This window comes from Mobula hypostoma, chromosome 3 (assembly GCF_963921235.1).
Source record: "Mobula hypostoma chromosome 3, sMobHyp1.1, whole genome shotgun sequence".
Taxonomy (NCBI): Eukaryota; Metazoa; Chordata; class Chondrichthyes; order Myliobatiformes; family Myliobatidae; genus Mobula; species Mobula hypostoma.
This window is the reverse complement of record NC_086099.1, coordinates 228,119,529-228,135,620: the sequence shown is the minus strand read 5'-3', so window position 1 is coordinate 228,135,620 and position 16,092 is coordinate 228,119,529. Positions and strand designations below refer to the sequence as shown.

At 49.9% G+C, this 16,092-nt stretch overlaps 1 protein-coding gene across 1 annotated transcript; it reads left to right on the top strand.

Moving 5' to 3' along the window:
- Positions 1–302: 302 nt before the first annotated feature.
- On the top strand, positions 303–10,703 carry LOC134344597 (transmembrane protein 276-like). Its single transcript, XM_063044681.1, has 3 exons — positions 303–632; positions 3,990–4,209; positions 9,939–10,703. The coding sequence occupies exons 2-3, from the start codon at positions 4,105–4,107 to the stop codon at positions 10,434–10,436; spliced, it is 603 nt and encodes a 200-aa protein (XP_062900751.1). The 5' UTR covers positions 303–632; positions 3,990–4,104; the 3' UTR covers positions 10,437–10,703.
- Positions 10,704–16,092: the final 5,389 nt, after the last annotated feature.

The following is a 16,092-nucleotide window of genomic DNA, read 5'->3' as shown; positions in this document are numbered from 1 at the left end:
AATCAGTATCCAGTTCCTGCCTTGTCCCCATAACCTTTGATTCCACTATCTTTAAGAGCTCTATCCATCTCTTTCTTGAAAGTATCCGGAGACTTGGCCTCCACAGCCTTCTGGGGCAGAGCATTCCATACATCCATCAATCTCTGGGCGAGATCAGCACCTTGGAGAGAGCCGGCTCTGGACCTCACAGTCTTGCTGGTTACGACCTCGCACGGTGTTGTGTAGCGGCTCTGCACTTGCTCGGTACAGTAACTGTGCTGTTTTATCGTTTTCCCCAGTGCTACCTCTGCGGGAACGGGACGCAAGGCAGCTTTTCACCGGAACACATGCTGAGTGCTGGGGGAACTCAGCAGGTCGGGTGGCCTGAGGAAGGAAATGAACCTTTTCGGGGCCGAGACCGCACTCTGTCCCGGCACGTTTAACGATAGACCCATTACCCACTCCAATTCTCCTGGGTCCTCCCGGGACGGCACTTCGGTCCTCCCACCGAGCGGCGGCGCAGTGGCCGCCCGGCCCCGGGGCGGCGGGGTGGTGGTGGTGTGTGCGGAGCGGGAGGGAGAATCCGAAGGTCGGGCCCCGGTCCCGGGGAGCGGAGCCGGGGGGAAGAGTCCGGCGGCCGGGCCCAGGCTCCGGTAAGAAACCTCGGCCTCGGGAATCTGGCGGCCGCTTCGCTTCGGGTGAAGGGAACGGCCCGTCGGGGGAGGTCTCCATGGGAACGGGGCGGCCCCGCCCCTTGACCCTATCCTGGGGTCAGGGTCGTTCATCCCGGAAGTGGAGGCCTGGGCAATTGAGGGAAAGGGAGAGAGCCTGTGGAATTCTTTTCCCGGGAGAGGGTGAAGGGTGAAGCATCATCTCGCAGAGGTTTTAAAAAGCTGGGGTTAGCGCTCATGTATGAGGAGCTGTGGGCCTGGACTCGCCGGAGTTTAGAGAATGGGTGAAGAGGATCTCATAGATAGAGGGGACGTGCAGAAATGTCTCCGGTAGTGGGGGGCGTGTAGGACCAGAGGGAGAAAGATGAAGGATTCTGTACAGAGGGAGCTGGATATATGGAACGAGCAGCCAGAGGAAATGGTAGAGACGGATACAATTACGATGTAGAAAAGATACCTGGAGAAGTACATGCATGTGATTTCAAATTAATTTCTTGTCATAATGGCCAAAAGTGCAGTGAAATTCCTTCCTCACATAAACTCACAGAGTGGACAGGACATCTTCAAAACCTGATGCCACAAAAAGGCAGCATCCACCATAAAAGACTCACATCACCCACGACAGGCCCTCTTCTCACTATTACCATCAGGTAGGAGGTACAGGAGCCTGAAGGCACACACTCAACGATTCAGGAACAGCTTCTTCCCCTTCGCTATCAGAATTCTGAATGGACAGTGAAGGCGTGATCACCTCCTCACTATATACTTCTGTTCTCACCACGTTTTTCTCTTCTTGTTGCTCTGTTCCTGCACTAATTATTCAATTTACTTTATTTACACACAATTCATCACTTTTTATGCACTCCTTTAATTTTTTAGAGATATTTCTTATTCTAATTTATAGATTTGTATTATATTGCAGTAGAGGAGGATGTTGATGGACATAGTGGAAGGGGAATGAGAAGTAAATTAAAATCACTGGCCACTGGGAGATCTCACTTCTTCTGGTGGACAGAGCGTAGGAGCATCTATGCTCCGTGTGCCAAAGCAAGTGGGATCTCCCAGTGGCCACCCATTTTAATTCCACTTCCCATTCCCCTTCCGATATGTCCATCAACGTCCTCCTCTACTGTCGCGATGAGGCCACACTCAGGTTGGAGGAGCAACACATTATATTCTTTCTGGAACACTCGCAACAAGCTGGAGGAACTCAGCAGGTCAGGCAGCATCTGTGGAAAAGATCGGTCGACGTTTTGGGCCGGAACCCTTCGTCAGGACTCTTTCTGGGTAGCCTCCAACCTGATGACGTGAACGTCGGTTCCTGGAACTTTCTGTAATGCCCCCCCTTCACCATTCCCCATTCCCTTTCCCCTCTCTCACCTTATCTCCTTGCCCGTCCATCGCCTCCCTCTGGTGCTCCTCCCCACTTTTCGCTTGTCCATGGCCTTCTGTCCTCTCCTATCAGATTCCCTCTTCTCCAGCCCTGGATCTCTTAAATCAATCAACTTCCCAGCTCCTTACTTCACCCCTCCCCCTCTTGGTTTCACCTGTCACCTTGTGTTTCTTTCTCCCTTCTCCCACCTTTTAAATCTACTCATCTTTTTCTCTCCAGTCCTGCCGAAGGGTCTCAGCCCAAAACATCGATTGTACTCTATTCCAGAGATGCTGCCTGGCCTGCTGAGTTCCTCCAGCACTCTGTGTGTCTGTGTGTGTTGGTGTGTGTGTGTGGTGTGTGTGTGTGGTGTGTGTGTGTGTGTGTGTGTGGGTGTGTGTGGGTGTGTGTGTGTGGTGTATGTGTGTGTGTGGTGTGTGTATGTGTGTGTGTGTGTGTGTGTGTGTGTGTGTGTGTGGTGTGAGTGTGTGTGGTGTGTGTGGTGTATGTGTGTGTGTGGTGTGTGTATGTGTGTGTGGTGTGTGTGTGTGTGGTGTGAGTGTGTGTGGTGTGTGTGGTGTATGTGTGTGTGTGTGTGTTGATGAGTATTGACAATGCCCTGGGACACCTGTCTTGTAAAGACATGGCCTCTAAGACAGCAATAACAAACAACATCTCTAGAAAAATGAGCCCAGAACGATCGTGATGATAGAAACACCATGATTGCCCACGTCATGCGACACAGCACACGATGATGGTGATGATATGAACGTTATATAAAAAGAAATTACAGCTGTGTGGCAAAGACAGCGATGTGCATGGAGCATTTCAGTTACCGCGCGGCTGAGAGGGGAGAGGGAACTCTGACCGGCCAGGGTGGCAGGCACACTGTGAGCAGGGACTGGATGGAAGGAAGTGATGAGCCAGGGATGGTCTGAATCAGACACCTCTCTCGCATCCCCTTACCAGTGAGGCTACCATGATCTCAGACTCCTAACTCCAACACTTGAGAATTTCTTTGTGCACGATGTGAGGGTCCGTGAGTTCGGGGGATGGTCTGTGAGGGTCGGCGAGTTGTGGAGATGTTGTGTTGGGGTTTGTGAGTTTTGGACATGCCGTGTTGGTGCTGGAAGCATGGTGACACTTGTGCACTGACCCCAGGTCATACTTGGACTGAGACATCACGTCACCTGCGAATGGGTTGGGGGTCATCTGTTGTATTCAATGGTCCCAGTGCAGCCTCCTCTAAATTGTTGAGGCATTTCATAAATTGGGGTCTGCTTCATTGAACTCCATCTGTGGAAAGTGGAATTTCCTGATGGCCAAACAGTTTAATTCCTATCCCCATTCCCAATCCCAATCCCATTCCCATTCCGACTTGTCTATCCATAGACTGCCATGATGAGGCCACTCTCAGGCTGGAGGAACAACACCTTGTATTCTATCTAGGTAGCCTCCAACCTGATGGCAGGAACATCAATTTGCCCTTCCGGTCAACTTCATTTCTGTCTCCCTTTCCCTCATCAATTCTCCAGTCTGACCTCTTCCCTGTTGTCTTCACCTGCCTATCACCTCCCCTGACACCCCTCCTCCTCCCCTTTCTCCCATGGTCCACTCTCCTCTCCTATCAGATTCCTCCTTCTTCAGCCCTTCACCCTTTCCACCTATCACCTCCCAGCTTCTTACTTCAACCCCCGCCTCGCCCCACCCAGTTAGCTTCACCTATCACCTTGTTGTAGCTTCTTCTCGTTCCCCTCCCCCCACCTTCTTATTCCGGCATCTTCCGCCTTCCTTGCCAGGCCTGAAGAAGGGTCTCAGCCAGAAACGTTGACTGTTTATTCTTCTCCATCGCTGCCGCCTCACCTGTGGAGTTCCTCCGGCATTTAGTGTCAGCGAGTGAACCAGGGGGCTTTAACGTGATCTGATTGTTCCCTGGACGCCTCTTGAGACTGTCCTTTTATTTCCAGAGTGGTTGGTGATTAGAGAAGCTGTCCTTGCACTCCTGCACTGGGATGCTTCAGTCGTTTGTGTCCCAAGGCCCTTTGGCTTCCGGATTGGCGTTGGCTTTATAACTGGTCAGAGATGGGACCCCAGAGGCTGGTGCCCCAAGAGAAGGACTGGGCCTTAGCGGCCACCAATGTCCTGCTCTTCATTGTGTCCTTGGTGGCATTTCAACGTGCTCGTAAGGTGAGTCCATGTGTTGTCGCCGATCAACGGGGTTGTGAAAAGTTGCACTGCTTCCTCTATCGTACTGTATTTACTTGTCCTACACGGAGAAGAGCCTGGACTGTTTTACATCTTTACACAGCCTTGTCGATGGATACCAGTACTGACCAATTGGTGACCTTGTGTAGTTCAAAGTACATATACAATCACGGTATCAATCCTTCTCTTCCCTGCGAGTCAGCTCCTTACAGGCAGCCACAAAGCAAAGAAACCCGGTAGAACCCATTCAATCAAAAGAAGACCATCGGACACCCATTGTGCAGAGAGGAAAACAATAAAAGTAAGCAAATAGCGTTCAGAAGTGAAATTCTGGAGTACCTTATGCTGCTACGTCAACCTTTCAGGTTGCCTCGAGAATTCATGCCTGTTTTTATTACAGCTGTGTCCGTCCCACCACAGGCTGATACCAACCTGGCTCTCAATGAACTTTCAAAACCATCAGTCTGTGTGAAACCACACACCCAGGGGCTGCTTTCATTATCGCTGGAGACTTTGACCAAGCCTTACTGCCACAGCTCACCCGAACTTCTGCCCACCCGTCGAGGTGAGCATACTCGACCACTGCTACTCTCCCCTCTGCAACACCTACAAAGCACTTCTCTGCCCTCCATTCAGAAAGTCTGACCATCCCTCCATCTTGCTCCCACCCATCTACAGGCAGAAACTGAAACAGGAAACGACCATGGTGGAAACCATCCACCGCTGGTCCAACCAATCGGACTCAATGTTACAAAACCACTTCGATAGCACCGCCTGTGAGAACATCTCTGAATACACGGAGGTGGTCACAAACTTCATTTTGAAGTGCATTGAAGATATTGTCCCCCAAAATCGGTCTGGGTCTACCCAAACCAGAAGCCTTGCGTAAATAGTTCACTGCGTGTTGCTCTCAGTGCGAGGGACAAAGCCTTCGCCTCTGGAGGGCAGCAGGCGCTCAGGAGGTGCCACTGTCATTTACGTAGAGCCATCAAGGTGGCAAATGGCAACACAGACAAAATCCAGTCACAACTCTGCGACGTATACATCACGGAAGATCTCACCTGGGCTGTACATATCAACTTTGTGGCAAAAAAAAACACAACAGCATCTCTTCCACCTGAATAAGTTTGGCATGGGTCCCCAAATCCTCAAGACCTTTTAAAGGGACACCATCGAGAGCATCCTGACTGGCTGTGTCACTGCCTGGTATGAGAACGACACCAAGCTTGATCACTGGGCACTGCAGAGAGTGGTACGGACAGCACAGATCATCTGTGGATGTGAACTTCCCTCCGCTGAGGACATTTACAGCAGCAGGTGCAAAAACAAGGCCTGGGAAATCATTGGGGACACCGGTCACCCCAGCCATGAACTGTTTCAGCTGCCTCTGTCTGGCAAATGGTACCACAGCACTAAAGCCAGCACCAACAGGCTACAGGACAGCTTCTTTCTACAAGCCATTAGACTTATAAATCCACACGTCTGTACATTGTGACGGAGTCATAACAGAAAGACTTTTACTCCCTCACGTTGTGGGTACGTGGCCAAGCGGTTAAGGTGCTCGTCTAGTGATCTGAAGGTCGCTAGTTCGAGCCTCAGCTGTGGCAGTGTGTTTGTGCCCTTAAGCAAGGCACTTAACCACACATTGCTCTAGTCTGTACGAGGAGTGGCGCCCCACACAGACTTCCAATCTGCACCTTGTAAGGCATGAAAATGCCCGACGCAGGCCTCTCATGGTCTGAGTCGATGTTCCCTCTTTCCCTACGTTGTGGGATGGATGTAAGATTTAAATAAATTCTAAATTCGAAGTTTCAGATTCCTGTGCAAAAGTCTCAGGCACACATATTTAGAGTTTGCATGTCTCAGCCTTTTGCTCAGTGCTGTATTTGTCAATGTGGGGTGGAGAGCGGGTACGTAAATCTGGCGGGAGCAAAGGATGTTGGGAATGGCGAGAGTGGACCACCACGGGAGAGGAGAGGTCAGGGACGGGGTGGGTGGGGTAGCACCAGCCTGAAACACCAGGCAAGGTCATTCGATTCCAAACAATTGGTTTATTGATCATTACAGAATGTCTCTGTGCTGTTTCCCGCTCCCTCCCCTCTCCCTGCCCCCTCCCCACTCTCTGTCCACAATAGCCACCCATATCTGAATCAGGTTTATCATCGCTCGCATATGTCATTAAATTTGTTTTTTTTTGTGGCAGCAGTACATTGCAATATGTAAAGTTACAGTATTGTGCACTCTAGTTACAATGCCTATAAAGAGTATTCACCACTCCCCTACGGAAGTTTTCATGTTTTATTGTTTTACAACATTGAATCACAGTGGTTTTTTTGACACTGATCAACAGAAAAAAATTCTTTCATGTCGAAGTGAAAACAGATCTCTACAAAGTGATCTAAATTAATTACAAATATAAAAACACAAAATAATGGATTGCATAAGTATTCACCCCCTTTAATATGGCACACCAAATCACTGCTGGTGCAGCCGATCGGTTTTAGAAGTCACATAATTAGTTAAATGGAGATCATCGTGTGCAGTCAAGGTGTTGCATTTGATTGTGATAAAAATACACTTTTATCTGGAAAGTCCAGCTGCTGGTGAGTCAGTATCCTGGCAAAAACTACACATGAAGACAAAAGAACTCTCCAAGCAACTCCGCGAAAAGGTTATTGAAAAGCACAAGTCAGGAGATGGATACAAGAAAATTTCCAACTTACTGAGTACCCCTTAGAGTACAATTAAGTCCATCATCAAGAAATGGGAAGAATATGGCACAGCTGTAAATCTGCCTAGAGTAGGCTGTCCTCAAAAACTGAGTGACTGTGCAAGAAGGGGACAAGTGAGGGAGGCCACCAAGAGATCTATGACAGCTCTGGAGGAATTACAAGCTTCAGTGGCTGAGATGGGAGAGACTGTGCATACAACAACTGTTGCCCAGGTGCTTCACCAGTTGCAGCTTTATGGGAGAGTGGCAAAGAGAAAGCCACTGTTTAAAAACATGCACATGAAATTTCGGCTAGAGTTTGCCAGAAGGCATGTGGGAGACTCTGAAGTCAGCTGGAAGAAGGTTCTATGGTCTGATGAAACCAAAACTGAGCTTTTTGGCTATCAGACTAAACGCTATGTTTGGTGTAAGCCAAACACTGCACAACATCAGAAATACACCATCCCTACTGTGAAGCATGGTGGTGGCTGCATCATGCTGTGGGGATGCTTCACTGCAGCAGGACCTGGAAGGTTTGTGAATGTAGAGGGTAAAATGAATGCAGCAAATGTGACGAAAAACCAAGTTATCAGAAGATTGATGCTAATGAGAGAGAGATAAGGGAGACAATGGACAAACGTTCAAAATGTTAATGAGAGAGGAGAGAGATTAACGAAAAGAGACACAATTCAGAATATTGACAGACCGGTTGCTTTGAACCTGAACTGTTTGAAGTTTGATGGACAGGTGATACCCCAACAGTGGGATAAAAAGAACAGGTTCGCTAAGGCATGACACACACCACAAGATCACGACATAACGAGACCCTGGAAGAGCGGTGTGCCCCCACAAGTTGGTGGGAGTTTCGAGGTCTGGTTCGAGGGAACCGACCATAGACTCACGGGGTGAAAAGGTACGATCGGCGGGAACCTGGTGTGTGTGTCCGCCCTTGCCTGGGTGCCGGGTTCACCGCGGAAGAACGGTCGTATCTGGAACGGAGGGGTCACGGTCGGTGACCACAGCAGGATAGAAAACATAAAAGGGTCTGCCCGAAAGCCAACTGTGAAGAACATCAAAGGTCTGCTTGAATCAAAATTTGCATCTCTCTCTCTCTCCAAAGGCACAACAGCGATTACTGCGAACTGTACTAAGCTGAACTGAACTCTGCATCACTTGAGACTGATCATTTTATCCCTAGACTGCGATAGAGCTCGGTTGATTCCTATTACCCTAGTTCTGTGTACATGTGTGTTTTATCATTGCTAACCTGTTGCATTTATATCCTTACGTTTAGAGTACTGTGTTACTTACTTCTTTAATAAAACTTTTTTAGTTTGTAGTAAACCAGACTCCAACTAGTGATCCACTTCTGCTGATTTGGCAACCCAGTTACGGGGTACGTAACACAAAATACAGGGAAATCCTGGAGGAAAACCTGATGCAGTCTGCACGAGAACTGTGACTTGGGAGAAGATTTGTTTTCCAGCAAGACAATGACCCCAAGCATAAAGCCAAAGCTACACAGGAATGGCTTAAAAACAACAAAGTTCATGTCCTGGAGTGGCCAAGTCAGAGTCCAGATCGCAATCCAATTCATAATTTGTGGCTGGACTTGAAAAGGGCTGTTCACTCACGATCCCCATGCAATCTGACAGAACTTGAGCAGTTTTGTAAAGAAAAAAGGGGAAAAATTAGTGTCCAGATGTGAAAAGCTGATAGAGACCTCTCCACACAGACTCAAGGCTGTAATTGCTGCCAAAGGTGCAGCTACTAAATACTGACTTAAAGGGAGTGAATTCTTATACAATCAATTACTTTGTGTTTTATATTTGTAATTAATTTAGATCACCTTGTCGAGATCTGTTTTCACTTTAACATGAAAGAGTCTTTCTGTTGATCAGTGTCAAAAGAAGCCAAATTAAATCCACTGTGATTCAATGTTGTAAGGCAGGGGTCCCCAACCTTTTTTGCACCGCGGACCGGTTTAATATTGACAATATTCTTGCAGACTGGCCAACTGGGGTGGGGGTTGTTCAAATAGGGTTAAACTCACTTCAACATGTCTTTTACAGTTAGGGTTGCCAACTTTCTCACTCCCAAATAAGGGGCAAAAGCAGCAGTCAAATCCCGGGACACTTTACCCCAGGAAAGACTACCATGACTATGAAGCCTTGCGCGGGCACCTGTGTGTGCATGCGCGTACGTGCCAATTTTTCCCCCCACAAGTCGGCTTTGCCTTCATCTTCCTGACTATACTGTACATACATTATTTCTACTTTATATAGGCTGTGTATTTATTATATCATTCCTGCTTTTACTATATGTTAGTGTTATTTATTTTCGGTTTTATGTGTTATTTGGTATGATTTGTTAGGTTATTTTTTGGGTCTGGGAACGCTCAAAAATTTTTCTCATATAAATTAATGGTGATTGCTTCTTCGCTTTACGCCATTTCGGCATGAAAGGTTTCATAGGAACGCTCTACTTTAGTGGGGAAATACGGGACAAGGGCGGTCCCGTATGGGACAAACCAATTTAGCCCAATATACGGGATGTCCCAGCAAATACGGGACAGTTGGCAACCCTATGTTCAAGTTCAACAGTGCGTGATGGAATGAGGAAAGGTGCAGCTGACTCATATTGTTTCTCACGGCCCGGTCGCACATGCTTTGCGGCCCGGTACTGGTCCGCGGCCCGGTGGTTGGGGATCACTGTTGTAAATCAGTAAGGCATGAAAACTTCTAAGGGAGGTGAATACTTTGCTTAGGCTCTGTGTATCTATGTGCCTACGACTTTGCAAAATACTGTACAATCCTTGAAAGTAAGTCCACTGATAGCCCTGTGAGACAGTGTCAGTGTGGGGAGGGGGGAGAGTGTAAGGGGTTGATATCACACTCTCCCTCACTCTCTGATAGCCCTGTGAGACAGTGTCAGTGTGGGGAGGGGGTTGTTAAGAGGTCAATACCACGCATTCTCTCACTCTCCTCCCGTTTCTCCGCAGGTGAACCTGGGCTCGGCCGCCGCCTTCCTCCTGCAGGTGTGTGCGGCGTTCCTGGGCACGGTCTGCTGCTGCACCGGGGACGTGGCATCCGTCCTGTGCCAGAGCCAGCGAGAGGCGGCCTGGGCCTCCACTGTCCTCGGCCCAGCCCTGTTCGCCTTCGCCTTCCACTGGACCCACCGCGACCGGCTGGCTGCCAACTCGGTGCTGACCGGCGCTCTCCTGGCCGCCGCCTGCTCAGACCCGCTGGCCAGAGGCGGCCAGAGTCCGGCCGTCCGAGCCGCCGTGGCCGCGGCTCTGCTCTCCGTCCTCACCGGCAGTCTCTTCACCGTCAACGGCTGGGGGGTGGCCGGCAGTGTGCTCGGCCTGCTGTCGGGCGAGCTCCCTCCCGCCGGGCCGCTGTGCCTCGGGAGCCCCTGTGTGCAGAACCTGCTGCTGGTGGCCAGCACTGTGGCACTGCAGCGGGCACTGGGGGCACAGGACAGCGCTGAGCTGCTGTGACCTGCTCATCACTCAGGTGCATGTTTGGGGGGGCTTCAGTCACATGGCAGTGAGCACGACGCTGTTACACCTCCGGGAATCCCAACGTTCGGGGTACATCTCCGGCCTCCCCCCTGAGGAGTCTGCGTGTCCTTCCCGTGTGCACGCGGGCTTGCTCCCACAGTTCGGTCAGTGTGCCAGTTCACTGTAAATGGTCCTGTGGGTAAGCTGTCGTTAAACGGATGGCAGGCATTCGCCTGCTCCATGCTGCATTTCTAAATAAATTAATTACCAAATCAAATCTGCATCGCATCTCCTGGAGCGGTCCCTGTCCGCTCACACTGCAGTGGGCATAAGACATAGTAGAATTAGGCCATTCAGCCCATCGAGTCTGCTCCGCTATTCCATCATGGCTGATCCCAGATCCCACTCAACCCCGTACAGCTTTCTCACCATAACATTTGATGCCCTGATCGATCAGGAAACTATCAACTTCCTCCTTAAATATACCGTTGGACATGGCCTCCACCACAGTCGGTGGCAGAGCATTCCACATATACACCACTCTCTGGCTAAAAAAATTCCTCCTTATCTCTGTTGTAAAGGGCCAGCCCTCAATTTTGAGGCTTTGCCCTCTAGTTCTGGATACCCCCACCACAGGAAACATCCTCTCCACATCCACCCTGTCTGGTCCTTTCAACATTCGGTAGGTTTCAATGAGATTCCCCCCCCCACCCCAACATTCTTCTAAATTCCAGTGAGTACAGGCCCAAAGCTGCCAAACGCTCCTCATATGTTAACTCCTTCATTCCCAGAATTATCCACGTGATCCTCCTCTGGACTCTCTCCAATGACAACACATCCTTTCTGAGATATGGGCCCAGAACTGTTGACAGTACTCCAAGTACGGCCTGACTAGTGTCTTATAAAGGCTCAGCATTATCTCCTTAGTTTTATATTCTATTCCCCTTGAAATAGATGCCAACATTGCATTTGCCTCTTTTACCACAGACTCAATCTGTAAATTAACCTTCTGGGAGTCTTACACAAGGACTCCTAAGTCCCTCTGCACCTCTGATGTTTGAACCTTCTCCCCATTTAGATGGTAGTCCACACTATTGTTCCTTTTACCAAGATGCATTGTCATAGATTGGGTTCTACCACTTTGTTTGTCCATTCTTCCAATTTGTCTAAGTCCTGTTACAATCACATTGCTTCCTCAGCACTACCTACCCCTCCACCTATCCTCCTCCCTTCTGAAAGAGTGGAGTGACATTTGCAATCTTCCAGTCCTGTGGGATCATGCCAGAGTCAAGTGATTCTTGAAAGATCATGACCAATGCATCCGTTTTCTCTTCAGCATCCTCTTTCAGGAATCTGGGATGTAGTCCGTCTCGCCCAGGTGACTAATCCACCTTAAGACCCCGGATTTTGTCTAGCACCTTTTGTAATAGCAATGGTACTCACTCCTGCTCCCTGACACTCACGGACCTCTGGCACACTGCTGGTGTCTTCCACAGTGAAGACAGGTGCAAAGAACCCATTAAGTTCATCTGCCATTTCTTTGTCCCCCATTGCTACCTCACCAGGATCATTTTCCAGTGGTCCAATATCAACTCTCACTTCCTTTCTGCCCTATATAACTGAAAAAACTTTTAGTATCTTGCTTTATATTATTGACTAGTCTGCCGTCATCCCCACCAGTATCCCCCTCCAATCCACCTGGGCAAGCTCCTCTCTCATGCCTGTGCAATTCCCTTTATTCCATTGCAATACCACACGTGACTTGTGCTTATCCCTCTCACTTTGCAGTTTGAATTCAATCACATTCTTGTCTGCTATGCCATTGTGACCCTCAATGCATGGAGCAGCCTCCAGATCTCCACACTTACCAGAACCGAGCTGGTGTGACCCACTCCTCGTTCCCATGCCATCGCGGGGACACTTCCCGCGGACTGCCGTGGGCTCTGGGCGCACAGGCCAGCGGTGAGCGGGCGTGATCTGTTGCTCATCGCTACTCGCGTGGCGGCCTGCAGACCCCTGACCCCCGCGTATCTGAACGGGAGTGACCCAGCCCCGTCGTAAGCAGGTGACCGGCCTCCCTCGCTCTGAGCCGCTGCCACCCGCTCCTCATCCCCATGGCACGTCCCGGATCTCCGACCCCAGTCGGCACGCAGCCGGAGTAACGCACTGGTCACCACAGAGTGTGGAGCATCTGCAAGGTCTCTGTCCGTAACTGAACAACGTGACCCACTCTTCACGCAAAGGCATCTTCCGGAGCCGCTCCCAGATCCGTAGTGAGCGCACAGTGCATCGCAGAGCTGGCGCAACTCTCCGCTCACCGCCACTCTTGGAACAGCCTCCAGATCCCCAATCCCACACTCACACAACTGGACTGACCCTCGGGTCATCGCTTTGCAAAGTTCAAGGTAAAACTTTTTTATCGTAGTACGCACGTCACCACATAACCACTTTTCTTCCATAAGATGACGGCGCGTTCGAATGCAGCAGCCAACCAAAGGTACACACATCAAAGTTGCTGGTGAACGCAGCAGGCCAGGCAGCATCTCTAGGAAGAGGTACAGTCGACGTTTCAGGCCGAGACCCTTCGTCAGAGATGCTGCCTGGCCTGCTGCGTTCACCAGCAACTTTGATGTGTGTTGCTTGAATTTCCAGCATCTGCAGAATTCCTGTTGGTAGCCAACCAAAGGTACACTTTTCATTTTAAAATGTGTTTTTTATGATCGTAAGACTATACTGTACGCCAGAAACTAGGGGAACAGCAGGCATATCGCATCAGAGATCTGGTCATGGTTTAGTCACCGGCCGGGGTGTCGAAGGAGCAGGTGGGCAGCCGGAGAAGGAGAAGCCGGTGGACGGGCCGGAGAACGTTCGGAGGATCTACCTGGGTTCAGACCATGTTGCTAATCGAAGACATCAGAGTTGGTGCTCGAAATCAGCGTGCAGTGTAAGTGACAGTCTTGGATGTTTCTCTTGTGATCGCAAGATCCTGTTGGACATTGATAACGTGAGATACCGCAGGCCTATTTCCCTCGTTTGGTGGGGAGACAGGCAACGAGGCAGCAGCATGACCTTGGCTGTAGCGAGGGCAAGGCCGCAAGTGGGCTAACCTGCTACTGCAATCCAGGTGAGATGACGCTGGAGGTGGTGTAGCATGGAGTCTCTGCTCAGTTGGGATCTGGCCTTTCCTGTCAGTGCTGCCCCCAGTGTTCGACTGGCAGAAGGACAGGCTAGATTGCCGGGAACTGTACCATCTATCTGCATGTCGCTCAGGGACTTGGACTATAAACGTGCTTTTTTTTGTATAATGATGTGTGTTTATTTCTCTCTCACTACTTTGAATGAATGTTATGCACCTGAGACCCAGAGGAACGGTGTCTCACTCGAATGTGTCCACGTATGGTCTGAATGATAATTAAATTTAATTTGATAGGAACTGCAGGACACACAACTGAAAAACTCCTGGTCTGAATGATAATTAAACTTAATTTGATATGATGTTTCTGCGGGATTACATAGCAAATCTATAGAACAGTAGCTGTAAACTAAACAAACTGTGCAAGTGCAGATAAAAATAAACAGCAATAAATAACAAGCATGAATTAACAAGGTAACACAGTCCTTAACTGAGTGTAGCTATCCCCTTTTGTTCAGGAGCCTGATGGTTGAGGGGTGGTAACTGTTCTTGAACCTGGTGGTGAGAGTCCTGAGGCTCCCGTACCTTCTACCCGATGGCAGCAGTGAGAAGAGAGCATGGTCTGGGTGGTGAGGATCTCTAATGGATACTGCTTTTCTACGGCAACATTTCATGTAGATGTGCTCAATGGCTGGAAGGGGGTTTACCCGTGATGTACTGGGCCGAATCCACTAGCTTTTGTAGGATTTTCCGCTCAAGGACATTGTTGTTCCCGTGCCTGCCCGTAAAGCGGCCCATCGGCACACTTTGCACCGCACATCTATCGATGTGGAGCACCTGCAGATTTCTGCCTGTAACCTGACCCACTCCTCAATCTTCGTGGACTACAGGAGGAATGGAGACAGGCTAACCCCTACTGACAGAAATAGATCTGGGGTTGAGAGGGTGAACAGCTTTAAGTTCCTCGGCATCTACATCACCAATGATCTCACGTGGTCTGTACATACTGGCTGTGTGGTGAAAAAAGCCTCTTTCTCCTCAGACGGTTGAGGAAGTTTGGTATGGGCCCCCAAATCCTAAGAACTTTCTGCAGGGGCACGATTGAGAGCATCCTGACTGGCTGTATCACTGCCTGGTATGGGAACTGTACCTCCCTTAATCACAGGACTCTGCAGAGAGTGGAGCCGACAGCCCAGTACATCTGTAGATGTGAACTTCCCACTATTCAGGACATTTACAAAGACAGGTATGTAAAAAGGGCCCAAAGGATCACTGGGGACCCGAGTCACCCCAACCACAAACTGTTCTAGCTGCAGCCATCCAGGAGAAAGTACCGCAGCATAAAAGCCAGGACCGACAGGCTCCGGGACAGCTTCCACCAGGTCATCAGACTGATTAATTCATGCTGATGCATTTGTATTTCTATGTTATACTGACTATCCTGTTGTACACACAGGACTCCGTATTACTGTAGATTGCACATTTAGACAGAGACGTAACGTAAAGATGTTTACTCCTCGTGTCTGTGAAGGATGTAAGTAATAAAGTCAATTCAGTTGAACTCCTCATTCCCACGGCATCTCATGGAGCAGCCTCCAGACACTCAACCCCGCGCACCGCTGCAGGCACTGGACGTACAGGGCAGAGCTGAGCCGGGGAGTCGGCGGGTCAGCCGCGGACCAAGTGCCCGGGTTTCTGTCCGGGATGTGGACTCCGAGTGCAGGTTAGTAAACTCTCAGTTCATTGAGCTGGATGCGTTCTGGGTTCATTGAGACCTAAATGTTGCGCTCCGTGTTGAATCAGTTTTCGGTTTCTTTGGGTGCAGTTTGGAGAGAGCACTTTTCGCTAGCGGTTGTCACACAACCATTGCGTTGCTGGGCGATGCTATCACAGCTCAGGGTGTTGGAAGTTGCAGTTCAGTTCCGGCGCTGTCTGTCGGAAGTTTGCACGACTTTCCTACGAGCAGGTGGGCTTGCTCCGGTTTCCCCCCGCAGTCCGACGATGCGCTGCTTAGAGGGGTAATTGGTCATTGTCAGTTGTCCGGCCGGGGTCAGAGCGGTGCGGCTCGCTGAGCCGGAAGGGATTGCTCCGCACTGTATCTGTGCTCGGATAAATAAAACTACCCGTTCCCAATCACTAACCCGGCAGGGCAACACCGCAACCACTTTGCCCTATAATGGACATCCCTGCTCTAACTGCCGACGGGACATCAACCGTCTCGACTTCACCGCACCCTGTTCCCATTCCAACCTCGCTCCTTCGGAACGCTCTGCTCTCCACTCCCTCCGCACTAATCCTAACCTTACTATTAAACCCGCCGATAAGGGGGGTGCTGTTGTAGTCTGGCGTACTGACCTCTACCTTGCCGAGGCACAGCGACAACTCGCGGATACCTCCTCTTATTTACCCCTCAATCGTGACTCCACTAAGGAGCACCAGGCCATTGTCTCCCACACCATCGCTAACTTCACCCACTCAGGGGTTCTCCCATCCACTGCTACCAACCTTATAGTTTCCACA